The 15,483-nt window shown below is 44.5% G+C and overlaps 1 protein-coding gene across 1 annotated transcript; it reads right to left on the reverse strand.

Moving 5' to 3' along the window:
• Positions 1–1,387: 1,387 nt before the first annotated feature.
• LOC145315720 (uncharacterized) lies at positions 1,388–15,479 on the reverse strand. Its single transcript, XM_080155757.1, has 12 exons — positions 14,378–15,479; positions 13,706–13,795; positions 13,257–13,384; positions 12,642–12,700; positions 12,320–12,382; positions 11,882–12,008; positions 11,303–11,427; positions 10,651–10,772; positions 9,996–10,090; positions 9,345–9,404; positions 2,058–2,127; positions 1,388–1,553 (listed from the first exon to the last, which is right to left on the reverse strand). Exons 1-12 carry the CDS (start codon positions 14,426–14,428, stop codon positions 1,467–1,469), a joined length of 1,077 nt encoding a protein of 358 aa, XP_080011883.1. The 5' UTR covers positions 14,429–15,479; the 3' UTR covers positions 1,388–1,466.
• Between the last annotated feature and the right edge of the window lie 4 nt (positions 15,480–15,483).

The following is a 15,483-nucleotide window of genomic DNA, read 5'->3' on the forward strand; positions in this document are numbered from 1 at the left end:
CACAGGATTTATTTAGCTTGTTTGTCAGGTGGATGCCGTCGACAAGAGATCTGCTGCTGAAAGTGTTGTAGCCAATTATGCTCTGGAAGTCTAAAAATTCTGTACCTTCCGGGAGCTCTAAGCAGTGTTGTAGGTATGTGTTGAATAATTTTGTGTAACCTACCATGGATATGAACTGGTTAAACTTGTCCAAGATGGCGTGTGCTTGCAGGCCGCAGCAGGCCTGTAGGTGTCTAGGGAATGCACCAACCAAGAAAATACGACCTTTGAAGTGATAATTTATCTGTGTGATGAGTTTATCAATGTTGTAAACGAGGTTGTCCATGTCTTGGTCACTGAGGATGGCAGGGTTAAGCAGATGAAAGGTTCGTTGTCCATTACTATTGTAGTCAGCCCAATGTGTTTGTTTATTGAGCATCTCATTTCCAAGTAGCCCAATGAACAAAATGTCGACATTTGTGCTGGCTATATGTTGAAAATATAAGCCGCATACCCTAGGGACGCGCGCGTTGTAAATACAAGCGTTCCTTTTGTTTGTTTTGGTAGCACGGTTTAGATGTGAGACAATGAAAAATAATGTTTTGTATGATTGTATGGTCTGCCATTGCTAAATTTTACATCCATGATCTCCCTGCTTGATGAGAGAATAGACTAGGTAATTTTTTATTTGTAGAAAACTGCGTATGAGAGTGCTAAAGTTATTTATTTCACCAAGCAAAAATGTATTTAATTTTTCTTTATTTTTAAGAGAAAGACTGATTATTTTTAAATTAAACTTATATGCGAATAAAGTAATATGTTTTTATGATGATTTGATCCGTAAACCATTTATTTCTATTCTGTTTTAATATGTTTATTTTGATTGTTAAGATATGTTTTTTAATACCTACAATCCTTTGTTTAATATGAATCACCAAACCTCGTATAATTTATATGCACAAAATCAAAAATTAAAATTATTAATTTTTATTTTTTGTTTCAGGCCATTCGTTTTCATAGTATAGTTTAATAAACTTACTATTTGTAAACTGCTTTGTTTCTCCATGGGGAGTAGATGTTATTTTGCTTTGTAGCAAAAGATCTCGGAAACAGTTTTGGTTTATACTGTCTTCCTCGACAAGGATACATATCTATAGGAACATGATTAAGCAATTACATTCATTTTACGTTAATTTAAAGTTGAAAATGAAATAAAAGGCTTTTACAATTTATTCCCAATAATTTAATTATACGTTTTTGTGGTTTCTTAATTTAACTTGACGAGATCAAAAGGGGCGGACAGAAAAACATAATCAACCAAAATAAAGTGATTTTTTTTATATCATTTCTTTCGTAAAATTTTAATTTCATTCACCATTATTGTAATCATTATATAAGAAAAAATACAAATAGTTCAAGTTATTTATTTCCTAATTTTTCAACAAAATTATAATTTCCAAACAATTTATCAGATTATTTATAAAATTTTAGCTGAAGTAAAGATCATTGTTAAGATTGAAAACAGCTTTGGATATTTTTCCAGATCTGAGTTCTGTTAGAGCCTGCTCATAGTCCTGTAACAAAATTAAGTATGAATGTTTTTCTTCCAAGTGTTATTATTAGGACGGGATACACAACGGGATCTCATTTTTTTTGTATATCTCTGAATGCATTATTATTTGGCCAAATGTAATGCAAAAAAAAACAATCTTTTTAAATGCTAGACCTTTGTGTTAAAGTTCTGATTGTGCATGGTAATAAGATGTGCCTTTTGGGAGGCGAGGCACTCCCATACACTAACTATTTACGTCGCACACCTGACATGGCAGTAGTATGAACCATGTTTAACGTCTTGCGTTATGACGCGGTGTTAGGCCAAAATTGAAACCTATCAACTTCCCGACATACTACATAACAAGCGAAAGATCTACGCGAGGGGAGCATACTCTAATGTTTCAACTGTCGGTACATTTGTCTTTCTCTCTAACAGCTATGTGGATATGTAATAAAGATTCATCTTGCAATGAGCATCTTCACTGTTTATTTGTTCATGCTTCTCCATTAAATTTGTTTATTACCTTCAATTTGAAGACTTGAACACCAAGCTTCTCATATGACAAATATCTGTCTCCCATAGATTCAGCAAGTCTAAAAATCAGTCAGAATTTGAATTCTAAATAGATTTAACTATCAGTATCTACTAAATAATGCAATATTTTATATAAATGTTACATAAATGATCATATTTGCTAAAATTCGGTGATTTTTTTCCCTATCAAATAGTTGCATTTGTGTTTTAAAAAACGCGTTAAATGTATGTGTGGTAATACGGCAACCAGACGGACGGGCAGTTTACAGAATTGCTACGCAGTGACTTATCATAACAAGCCCTCTGCACTAATCCCATTATATCACCATTTACCTCATGACCGACGGTGACCCCGCTATCCAGCGGTCAAACTGGCCTGCCTAAATATGGGGAGGGGCACGAACACGCAGCTATCACGCGCCCCTCACGCAATTATACAACCGGGAGGCGCTGCCTCCCCTTTTACCACAGCTGCCCCCGCAGCCTGTCTACCGCCGTGGGCTAAGCCCTTGTGTCCCACACCCCCTTCAAACCTAACCATTGTTATAATCTGTTGTATATATATAGTAAACATTCATTGTAAATATTATTCAGTTAAATATATAATTTCTGTATGACTAAATCCTGCTAGTTTGTTTTTGGTAGAATAATTCAAGGCTAAGGCTCGTTGGACTCGAACTCGCAACCCGTGAGCTGAAACGTTTGGCTTACCACATCTTGGTGTCAGCGTGTTTCAATCGAGCCTTACAGAAATTAGCCTATTCTACCTCTGATTGGACCCTTTGGCAAGTAAGGGGACAGTCAGCCGCCAACTGAGAAGCCAACTGACCCGTGAGACGGCCTTTTTAGGTCGAATTTCCATCATTTTGAACGCAATGTGTGGGCCTTTGGCCTACAGCAAGCAGATTTAGCCTGCTAGAAGCACCAGTTACGGCGCTTTTTCCGTACCGTGTAGGAGTAGCGCTAGGTGCGCAGCCACGGTAATCGGATAATTTAGCTCAAACGGCTACAAAACTGAGTCTAAATTGGCAAGTGTAGCTGGGACAAGCCCCAGGACACCCAGGCCAAACCTACGAGACGGACAGCTGGGTGCTGGTCTCCCTGAGAAGGCAATGTGTGGCTGCGAAGCTTCAGCACACAAGTAAGGCCTACCACTGCGACGGATAGCAGAATTTGAGCCACAGGCACGGCAGGACGGGACATTCCCTGCCGCTGTCTCCCAGGATTTGAACCCGAGGCGCTGCAGGACGGGCCATTCCCTGCCGCCATCTTTCGGGATTCGAACCAGCGGCGCTGCAGGACGGGACATTCCCTGCCGCCGCCATCCCTCTGAACCTTGCAGGACGGACATTCCCTGCTGCCAGTACTTCCAGAATCACACCTAGAGCTCCTAGTGATAACAACACATAAGTGTGTATAAATGTCAACCAAGTGATAAAAAGAAATATAAAATTGTTGACCCAGTGATAATTGATAAGCTCTAGTGATTCGAAGCTACAGTCTAAGCCACCATGGTAAGCGATACTACCATAGCTGCGGTTTGGCCACCACCGAAGTTTCTGCCAACCCCAGCCGAACGGGAGGCCCCCTTGTCTCAAGGGCAGGACCTCCACTTCCCCTGCCATATCAGGGTGAGGTTTCCCACTCCTGACCCTGCCCAGCACGTACAGGTTGATGCCATGGTCGATTCTGGCAACCGTGTACCAGGGTCTGCTGTAATTTCTGAACACCTCATGCACGCAATGGGCGTGCAACGCATGTTGGTTCCAGACAACACCCAAATCCTGACTGCTAACGAGGAAGGCCAGCCCCTCCAGGTAATAGGAAAGTTAAAAGAATTATATATGGCAGTTTCACACACCCTTATACTCCATCTGTACCACGTGACTGTGGTACGGAATCTCTCACACCCTCTGAACCTAGGAGGGTATTTTCTCAAGGAGTTCGGAACTAGGCTCTGTTTCGACATGCAACCCCCCTGCTTGTGGGTGCGTGGGGAGTTCATCCCACTCCGTGGTGTCCCCATCGACCGGGAGACAGCCGAGAGAGAGTTGAGTTACGAGGGGCCTCTGCCAGGCCCACTGCCAGAGCAGCCGCGTGTGGTTGAGAAAGGCACGCACTGGGTGGATACTGCGCTAAACGCCCATAGGGGGACCAACCTGCTAGCCATGGGGTTGCCCCCAGTGCCCAAGGTGCCGCTGGAGAACCTGCCAACGACGTTTCCTGAGATTGCCAGCCCTCCAGAGCCGATCTTCTCCGCCGACACCTTCATCAACGGCCAGCCGTGTCCACCTGGCCCCCTCTACCTGGGACCCCCAGCCATTCAGCCGGCCGAGTCCGAGTCCAGACCCGTCAAGTCGCGGTCTGATGCACCCGGAGCCACGCTCAACTCCCAGGAATCAGCCTCTCCCGGCGCCGTGCCCGTCAAGTCGTGGCCGGCCGCCTCCGGAGCCAGAGCCACGCATGGCTCCGCTGCCTCAGCCTCTCCTAGCGCCGAGCCCGTCAAGTTGCGGCCGGACGCCCACGGAGCCCAGGCTGGTCCCAGCGCCCCGGCCTCTCCCAGCGCCGAGCCCGTCAAATCGTGGCCGGACGCCCTCGGAGCCACGCCTGGCTCCGACACGTCAGCCCCTCCCGAGGCCGAGCCCGTCAAGTCGCGGCCGGTGGGTCCCGGAGCCGAAGCTGACCCCGCGCCAGCCACGTACAGGCTAAGCGCTGTCACTCCAACTGATGGCCAACCACCCCAACTCCGTACGGCCAAGCGGGTGGTCTTGCCTGGCCGCGGCGTCATGGCTGTCCCTGTGGAATTAGTGGGGCACCGTACTAAGGATGCCATCCAACTAGCTGCCCCAGAACAGAGGTTTGGGGAGGATCTTGTCATCCCAGAAGGCCTGTATGCCCACAGGCCTGGCTCCGCCAGCGTGTTTCGAGTGCTGGTGGTAAATGAAGGGGAGACGCCCCTCCTGCTGGACGCTGGCCTCCCCGTGGCTGGGGAGCTGGTCAAACCTGACATTTTGGAGGTTTCTGATAAGCCTCCCCCTCGTATCCATTCGTTCCAAGAGCCTGTTGAGCCCCCAGATATGCAGGAGCTGTGGGAGGCCCTTGAGATGGAGGAGAATGAGTTCCTGCGCAAGGACCCCCTGCTCAAGAAGGAGGTCTGGACCATGTTATCAGAGTACAGGGACGTCTTCTCCAACTCTACCCCCGGCTGCACTGACGTAGTAGAGTTGCAGCTGCTCCTCAAACCAGGGACCCAGCCGATCCGCCAGAGATTTAGGGATCTGAACCCGCGGCAGGAGGCTGAGCTGGAGAAGCAACTGGACACCTGGCTACAAGAGGGAGTCATAGAGCCTTCAGACTCCGCCTGGAGTAGCCCCCTGGTGCCCATCAAGAAGAAGGACGGGAGCACCCGCTGGGCCGTCGACTACAGAGCCCTCAACAAGTGCCTGGAACTGGATAGCTACCCTTTGCCCAGGATCCAGCACCTGGTAGAACGAGCGGGAGGACACCGCGTCTACAGTGCCTTAGACGCGGTGGCCGCGTACTACACCATCCGTGTGTCCGAGGACAGCCGGCCTTGCACCGCCTTCACCACCCCCAGGGGCTTGTACCAATGGAAAAGGATGCCCTTTGGCCTTGCTACGGCACCATCTGTCTACTCCAGATTTATTGCAGGGGTCCTAAACCCATTAGGCACGGCCAACCTCCAGTCATATCTTGATGACGTCCTGACCTTCCACCAGGATACCTGGGCCCACCTGGCTAGGCTCCGGGAAGTCTTGGAAGCCCACCGCAGGGGAGGGATCCGCCTCAAGCCAGCCAAGACCAAGCTGTTTCGAGCCAAGGTGGATTATCTGGGCCACACCCTCAGCCGTGAGGGGATAGCCATGCAAGAGGATTATATTGACCGTATCCTGGACTGGCCGGCCCCCAGCACCCCCAAGGATTTGCTGGCACTCCTGGGGTTCTTTGGATACTACCGCCTGTTCATCCCAGAGTATGCCGACCTCACCTACGAGATGAATCGGCAGAAAACGGCCAAGACACTGACCTGGACGCCTGAGATGGAAGCCCAGCTGCTACAGCTCAAGGACAAGTTCCGCCAAGCCCCCATCCGAGCGCCGCCTAGGTTTGACTTGCCGGCGGTGTTCCAGCTCACCACAGACTTCAGCAGCCGCGCCATCTCTGCCATCCTTAGTCAATACCAGGACGGCAAGGAGAGGCTGATTGCCGCCGTGGGGCGCAAGACAACCGACCCCGAGACTCGCTACCCGTCCTGGAAGGGAGAGATGGCCGCCATTATGTATGGAATTCGGAAATTTCACGGCATCTTGTCCTACCGCAGCTTCCAGATCAACACTGATTCCTCAGCCTTGCTACAGATGAAGTCGCTGAACACATCCACAGGGATGGTGGCTCGCTGGCAGGAGGAGCTAGCGGCCCTAGATTTCACGGTCTGCCACCGTCCTGGCACCCAGAACACCAACGCCGACGCCCTCAGCCGCCGGGAGGACGACAACATGCCGACAGCTACCGCTGAAGAATTAGCAGAGCAAGCCGAGTACATCCACACCCTCTGCCAGCTAGGGGAGTCCGCAGCTGGCCGGCCCTCTGCCGCACGACTGGACCCGGCTAGAGTGTTAGAAGCACAGACACAGGACCCTCTCCTGCTCCGTGTCCGCCAGTGGGTGGCCGATGGCAAAGCCCCAACTAAGGCTGAGCTGCGCGGCAAGGAACGAGACGAGCAGCAGTACGCCAGCCGCTTCGCAGCCCTGGGACTTGACAAGCATGGCTGCCTCACCACCATTGACCAGACCCTGACAGGAGAAAGAACAAGATACCTGCTGCCTTCGGCCCTCCAGCAGGACGCGTTCTTTTTAGCCCATGGGACCCCCATGGCTGGGCACTTTGGAATGGACGCTACTATTGCCCGCGTTGCCATGCATTTCTGGTGGCCCAACCTGTCCCGTGACGTCCGCCTGATGGTTCAGACTTGCCCTGAGTGTGTACAGAAGGTTACCAAGGAAAGGTTGAAGTTAGGGATACATGTGCCCTCCCGCCAGGGGTATCCACAACAAGTCCTGTTTATTGACCTGGTGGGGCCGCTGCCAGAGACCCCAGCGGGAAACCGCTATATCCTCACCTGTCAGGATGGGTTCAGCCGGTTTGTCAGCCTCTACGCCATCCCCAACAAGCGCACTCTCACGGTGGCTGAAGCCCTTCTGCACCGCCACCTGGCCACGTTCGGATGCCCCCTGAAGATCCACTCCGACAATGGGATGGAGTTTACCGGCCAGGTATTCAAGGAGCTGGCCTCCAAGCTTGAGATTGGCCTGACACATCCACCGCCCTACAACCCGCAGTCCAACCGAGTGGAGAGGTTCCATCGGACGCTCAACACAGGCATGCATCTGTTCCTAGACAGAGACGACAACAACTGGGAGCCACACTTGCCTGCCATTGCCTTCGCCTACAACACCAAGGCCTGCAGATCCACGGGCGTGACCCCGTTCCTGGCCTACTTTGGGAGAGAGGCCAAACTTCCGGTGGACATGGTGCTCCGGCTGCCAGACACAGAGTATGCCTCGGTTCCAGCCAACGTCCAAGCTCTCCTGCAACGCTACCATGCCGTGTACGACGCCATCCAGCAGCGAGAGGAGGGAACCATCCGGAGGAGCGCGGCCGCCTACGAAGGCACGGCCAAGTACGAGGTTGGAGACCTGGTCTGGTATCTGGCCCCCCGCCTGGTGCCAGGGAAGGCAGCCAAGATTACCAAGAGATGGACTGGCCCTTGGAAAATAGTGCGACAAGCCACAGACGTCCATTATGTCATCAAACCTGCCTCTCCAACAGCCAGGATCTCGGAAGTCACCGCGCATGTAGGCCGACTGCGCAAATACACTGGAGATGTAACTGCCCATCAGATTCCAACAGACATTCAAGGCGATCTGGATGGCGACGAGGATGCCACCGAGCTGCCTGCCGGAGCTGCGACGCCGCCAGCTAGTGACCCAGGACAGTTCCCAGTGTACCAGCCAGCCGCCGCCGCCCCACAGCCTAGCGGCCAGGATTGTGACCCGGTAGAAGAGAACCTGCAGCATCAACCCAACGAACCACCGCCGCCGCCGCCAGCTCCAGAGCCACCTAGAGATGCCATCTGGAACCCTGATACTGACATGGAGAACCTGCCGGCCAGCAGCGAGCCTGTAGGAGGAGAGGCGGCCACTGCGATGGAAGAGGCGGCCCCAGAGGACAAAGCTGAAGCAATGTGCCCCCTGTTGATGACAGCCGTCCCCATCCGAGTGGGAGCTAGGAGGCCAAGTAACCTGGACCAGGCAGGCGCCCCCATGGAATTTTATGCGCCTTCATCCATCGTTATTCCCCCCTTGGGAGCCTCCAGAGTTAGCCTAGGCCTCCGTGTCCAGCTACCCGCCGAGACAGAGTTAGTTCTGCAGACGAGGCAAAATTTCCAACGACGGGGCTTGGCCGTCGCTAACCCACGGCTGGAAGCCAACCGGGAGTTGACAATGCTGATATCCAACCACAGCCAGACAGAGCAGCGAGTGTCCCGCGGAGCCTGTATAGCCAGAGCTGTCCTCCACCGAGCTGTGCCCCAGGAAGAGGCTGTCCTGCGCAGACATAGGTTGCCGTATCCCCAGGTTCAAGGCCTGGTGGCTCGAGAGCCCCGCAACCCTTGAAGGGGAGGTTGTGGTAATACGGCAACCAGACGGACGGGCAGTTTACAGAATTGCTACGCAGTGACTTATCATAACAAGCCCTCTGCACTAATCCCATTATATCACCATTTACCTCATGACCGACGGTGACCCTGCTATCCAGCGGTCAAACTGGCCTGCCTAAATATGGGGAGGGGCACGAACACGCAGCTATCACGCGCCCCTCACGCAATTATACAACCGGGAGGCGCTGCCTCCCCTTTTACCACAGCTGCCCCCGCAGCCTGTCTACCGCCGTGGGCTAAGCCCTTGTGTCCCACACCCCCTTCAAACCTAACCATTGTTATAATCTGTTGTATATATATAGTAAACATTCATTGTAAATATTATTCAGTTAAATATATAATTTCTGTATGACTAAATCCTGCTAGTTTGTTTTTGGTAGAATAATTCAAGGCTAAGGCTCGTTGGACTCGAACTCGCAACCCGTGAGCTGAAACGTTCGGCTTACCACATATGTATGGCATATTTCTGCAAAAGCTGCGCATAATATGACTTAATCATTCTTGTATCTATTATTATAAATTGTACAGTGTACTTACTTCAAAGATTTAGAATATGTGAATGGATTAATCAGACATCCAATAACCATCAGTTCCTTTCTAAAACAATTATTACATAGAGTGATCATCACAGTTTATTTCGACATTTTTTAAAATTACAATACAGGGTGTTGTATTGTTTAATTTTAACAAAAATCATTAGTTGGTTTATTGATGGAAAGTCATGATATTTAAGAGAGTGCTGAAAAATATCACCTATTTTTGAGAAAAAAATTAAACTAGGGGGGATTTATTTTTCTTCTTTATGTGGGTTGCCTTTCTGTGCAGAGCTAACACCTGCGATTCCCTAACACCTGGGGCTACCATGTGCCTTATATAGCCTAACCTAACTTAACGTAAAACATTAAAACACGAAAAATTAACCCCCCTCCCCCATATCATTTAAATTTATATCAAAATAAGGGAGTTCTGTGCTCGACTAGGTAATTTGAGAGAAATCTCCATCGGATCCTTTTTACTATATATTTACTTCCTAAGCCTTTTTTTGCAGTACTCTCTAGCATAGTAAAAAAATATTATGAAATCATCACTAATGAAACACAATATTAGAATACTTTAATAGGCGTCACCTTTCCGTCTACTTTAGTCAAGTTTTTGCTCTAGTATGTGTTGTTTTTAAACAAGTTATACCTATACACCTCCTCAGGGCAAAGTTTGATTGGCTTGTCTCTTGGTGAGCATCCAAAAATAACTAGAGCAGCACCCCTGCCTGTCCATTCTACAGACTAAAATAATTATGTTAGTATTAATTATTATGTCATGGTAAGCATGCAAATATAACTAGAGCAGCACCACTGCCTGTCCATTCTACAGACTAAAATAATTATGTTATTATTAATTATTATGTCATGGTGAGCATACAAATATAACTAGAGCAGCACCCCTGCCTGTCCATTCTACAGACTAAAATAATTATGTTAGTATTAATTATTATGTCATGGTAAGCATGCAAATATAACTAGAGCAGCACCACTGCCTGTCCATTCTACAGACTAAAATAATTATGTTATTATTAATTATTATGTCATGGTGAGCATACAAATATAACTAGAGCAGCACCCCTGCCTGTCCATTCTACAGACTAAAATAATTATGTTATTATTAATTATTATGTCATGGTGAGCATACAAAAATAAAGTAAAATTGCTCAAATCCTTAATAAAAGAGCTTTACTAAAAACTATGGACCAATTATGACAACTTTTAAAGAGCTTTTACTATTCTGGACAAAGAGGCTATTATAAAATAATGTAATTATTCGGGATTTTTTTTTTGAAATTCGTAACCTTTTCAATAGCAGGGGGAAAGCCAGAGCATTCAATGACGACATCAAACCCGTCAAGTTCGGCATCTTTTCCTGTTTCTTCAGCTTCTACCTCAGCAGGGGTCATCACTTTGTAACCTGTCTCTACAATTAAATACAAATAATTTTATTATTTTTACATAATATTTTGTTAGTTTAAGTCGACTTTGTGGCCTGAAAAAAGAAAACAGGATAGATTTCCCACATCCAACTTTTTTATGTTTTAGGATATGGTATAAATAATTTAATAACAATGTGCAATAAAATTTTGTCAAATACTTTGAAAAAGTCGTATTCCATTTATGTTGTTTGGAAATTTATGTTTCACTTATATATTTCTTTAAATTATCACTAGCGGCTGCGCTCCTAGCAAATAGGGACTTTGTCCTTTAAGAGGTAAGATTGGGACAAAAAATAGCCAAAAACCATTCCAAGGCATACATTAAAAAAAAAAAAACAGCCAGAAACAACCCCGGTACCTATATGAAGCTTCCCTGAAAGGAAGAACTCAATCAGTTTAGCTGTTATGAAATCTTAAGCATAAGACATAAAAAACCTTATTACTTTATATAATAGGATTAGTATTATATATACAAAATAAACATTTTTTTAAAGTCAGGGATATATTATTCTACCTAGATTGGCCAAAATGTCGCGTCTTCCCTGTGAAGGTTCTGAAACAGTGACATCCCTGTATCCATTATGGTGGAGCATGGAGACCCACAGGTTACCAATTATTCCAGCTCCAATAACCAAAATCCTAAAATATTTTGATTTTATGTACATTAGGCATAGGAGGGCTTGAAACAAAATATGAAAAAAATTCTAAGGTGCCTCAATATTAAAGATTTAGAAAATCGTGTATATCAGATAGAATAGGTAGAAATAGACTTGAATTTTGACCAGTTCAGGCAGATTTACAGGATATACCTCAGGTCGTCCATATTTTTGAAGTCTTGAACTGCCATGAAGCAGGTATGATAGATATTATACCTGAAAGCAGCCTGAAGGCATCCCGATTTCTGAAGGTTGGACTAGACATGAAGTGGATATAAAATATACTATACCTGGAATCAGCCTGGAGACTTCCTGATTTCTGGAAACTGGATAAACCAAAAGCTGGTAGGATAGATATTATACCTCAAAATGAGCTGGGGTCATCCTGATTTCTAAGTCTGGACCAGTCATGCAACAGACAGAAAAAAATATTATACCTGGAATCAGCCTGGAGGCATCCTGATTTCTGGAGTCTGGACCAACCATGAAGCAGACAGGACAGTGGTTCACACAAAGCACCCTGCTGAAGGGTAACTGCATCTGGAAGCTTATGCACTTGATCAGCTGAAAAATTAATTTTAATATCAAGTGATTTAAATATACAAAGACTGCAGTTTTGCTGCATTTTATGATAAACTTACAATAAATCTTTTTTTTTAAAACTACATAGGGGTAGTTTTTTTCATAATGCTTTATCCGGTCGGGCCACCCTGTAGCCAGTATAATGAACCTAACCTGGCCTGAAGTAAAACATAAAGACACGGAAAACTATACCCCTCCTCTTATTTTTATATTATTTATATAGGGTTTTCTGTGTTCGACTGGGCAATTTGAGGGAAACCGCCCGCTGTACATTTTATAGATTATATGAATACCTATTACAACACAATGAGAAGCCATTCCTCCGTGATGGAAAACACCAGTGGAATCTCGGGCACCTACACAATTCAAACAAGGATAATTATGTTCAATAAAAGAAAAAACTAAAATTATAATTTTGTTGTAGTATATTTTGTAATAGTCACATGTTTTCATTTATGGACGTCCAAGGGGGGAGGGGGTTAAGTGATGTCAACCTCCCTCAAATGGATTAGAGGTTGCCGTTGAGATTTTTACAACAAAAAAAGCTTGGTCGTTCTTCTTTTTCATTTACATATTTAAGATTATAACAAAAAATAACATAAATGAAATATTTACCTTTATTTTGACAATGTTGAACTTGTCCTCTTCTACAGAATTTGCATGCAAGACATGCCCTGAATTATTAAAAACATGTTCAAGGGAATAGGCAGCAAAAAAATGTCATCTGATAAAAATGGAGACCTAATTTGTCTATATTGTCTTCCTTTTTTTAAAATTGTAATCAAATAGATGTCTAAATACAACAAAGAGATAAATTTTGATGGCTTTTGTACTGTGTCAATGAATGTATAAGTATAGATGTATAACCCATACAACTACCTAAATACAAAAATAGGGACATATTCGTCGGCTATCAAATTACTTTCTGCTATTTCAAAGCGACTTTGCTGTGTTAATATTTTTTGACGCTATTGGCTGATATTCAAAGACCCAATTGAAAACCGGTACATCATCCACGGGGTGACGCACAGTTATTTAACCTCTTCCCCCTCTATTGTTTTACTTTAATGTAGAGTCCACAATTTACTAGAGGGGTGTGAAACCATAAGGGGGTGACAAAAAGGTTGATAATTTCAACATTTAACACCCCTCCACCGCAAGCCACTTCTTTAAAAAAATTTTTTAATGATCTTAATGCGGCTCAAAAAGAAATATATGGATAACTCTAACCTGTTAGGATCTACCCCAACTCTGTCCCCAACCTGAATATTGTTCACATTCTCTCCCACCTCCTCCACTATCCCAGAGAACTCATGGCTGATGGTCACCCAGTCATCAGGGATGTGGGAGAACTCCCCCTTGGTCAAATATTCAATTACAGTACAGATTATAATTGTAGTGGTACAAATATATTCTTTTATCATTCTCATGTTGTTCATATCATTATTTCTATTTTTATTCGCATATAACAAATTGTTAATGTTGAAGCTTATAGTGCTTTCCCCCTGAAGTGCCTTAAGAGCACTGAACCCCTCACCCCCTCCACTTATTTATGATAAGAATTGAACATAAAGGCAGTTTTTTCTACCTCTAACCCTTGTGGGGGACCCTAGCCTTGCGGGGCCTATATGCGGTGCCCTATTTCTTTCTTTATCGTTATAATTTTCAAAAATACTTACAGAAAGAATATGAAGATCTGTTCCACAAATGCCAGCAAAGGCTACTTTAACAATCACATCATCAGGACTTCTCAGGGTTGGCTTCTCCAACTTATAAATCATATTTTTAACCCCCAGCATTAGCATAAATGATAGCGCCTCTGCTTGCTTGCCTCGGTGTGTCAAGTTTGAGGCTAGACCACACCACCTTATACTAGAGACATTAAAAGGGTACCTACTGCTGTTTTGTCTGGCAAGTGACAGTAGTAATGAGTGTAGGGGGTTACGTAATTAGGCGCAAATAATAACAATGCACAGTTAAGACTTTCAGACAAAGGCTGTGCAATCAAAGAGTTGGTAACCTGTCAAATCCCATAGTGGTTCAGGAGTATGATGCCATAGGATTCTCTTGAAATTGAAGGATAATCTTGCCCCAATGATGTTTAATAGGTACTGCATTTTTTTTTATGACCATGGACCATAAAAATACAATCAAGTAGAAGAAAAAAAATGAGAATATATAATTTAGGTTTTTGCCTTAAATGACAAAGAAAGAGAGAAACACATAAGAAGCTTCGCTGTAAAAGAGAAATATATCGGTTTAGTAAGTTCCTTCGATACACACAAATAGACAGACGCATAGACAGATACACAGACACAAATCCTGTTATTTTGCTAAATGTGTAATTATACCTCTGCCAATCTCAGCTTGCCTAACTTTCCATTGCACTGTAAAACCTCCATTTTATTTTAAATTCTTTAGCTCTAAACAAACTTAATTAAACAAGGATGACAACATTCATAAAAGCGAAGCTCTGAAACGGTAGGACAAACGAACATTAACACTTGTAGAATGTCAGAATATTGTATAAAAAATCGAAAGAAATTTGTAATTAAATTTGTTAAAAAAACATCTTAAATACAGGATGTTCAAGGACCTACTTACATTTTTATGACTTGAATATAAAGATGCTTTGCTTATAACATTGTACTTTGCTGTTCTAGGAATTAGTATTCTAAAAATCAGTTTAATCGGATGATTTTATCATATAAAAATTTGTTGTTTTAAAACTTAAAAATCAACATGTTTGAAATGGACGTACGGACGTATGGTAACGATTATAGAATTGCTACGCTTTATAAAACGTACCTAACTATCACTTAAATCACCATCCAAAATTTGGAATCGATAGGACAATTTTGAGTCCAGGCATGCCTAAATTAATGAAAAAAGCTATCCAGTACAGACGGACGGGCGGACCGACCGACCTTAATTATAGAAAAGCTTCGCTTTTAAGACGGAAAGAAATAAGGCCTCTAATGGACATAGGTCATGGACATCACAAAATCTAAAGACTGATGCGATCCATTCAAAGTAACAGGATGTCAGGCTATCTGATTTACAGTGAAGCTTCTCATAGGTTAAGGAAAGGTTTAGAACTATTTTGGGAGGGGGTACCAAACCTCCCAAGAGAAAACTACAAAGGATTTTTAAATTAAAAGTCGTGACCTTTAGGGCGAATCCGATAGTTAATAAAATAAAGCAGATCACAATATTACATGTATTAAATGGACCAAACTAAATGTCCTACAAATGAAGATAAAAATGACAAATAAAAATGCAACGATAAATTAATCTTAACCCTTTTAATATGTGTGAATTCTTTGGGTAAGGAAAAGTTGTAGGTAAATTTAAACGTTGTTGGACCATCTATCCATCCATGGAGAAAAATAAATATAGGACTAAATATGATAAGTTTGACGCGTCTATGTTACAAGAGAGTTAAATAAGAACTAGT

The sequence above is a fragment of the Acartia tonsa genome, chromosome 1 (assembly GCF_053477335.1).
Source record: "Acartia tonsa isolate MP-2025a chromosome 1, ASM5347733v1, whole genome shotgun sequence".
NCBI lineage: Eukaryota > Metazoa > Arthropoda > Copepoda > Calanoida > Acartiidae > Acartia > Acartia tonsa.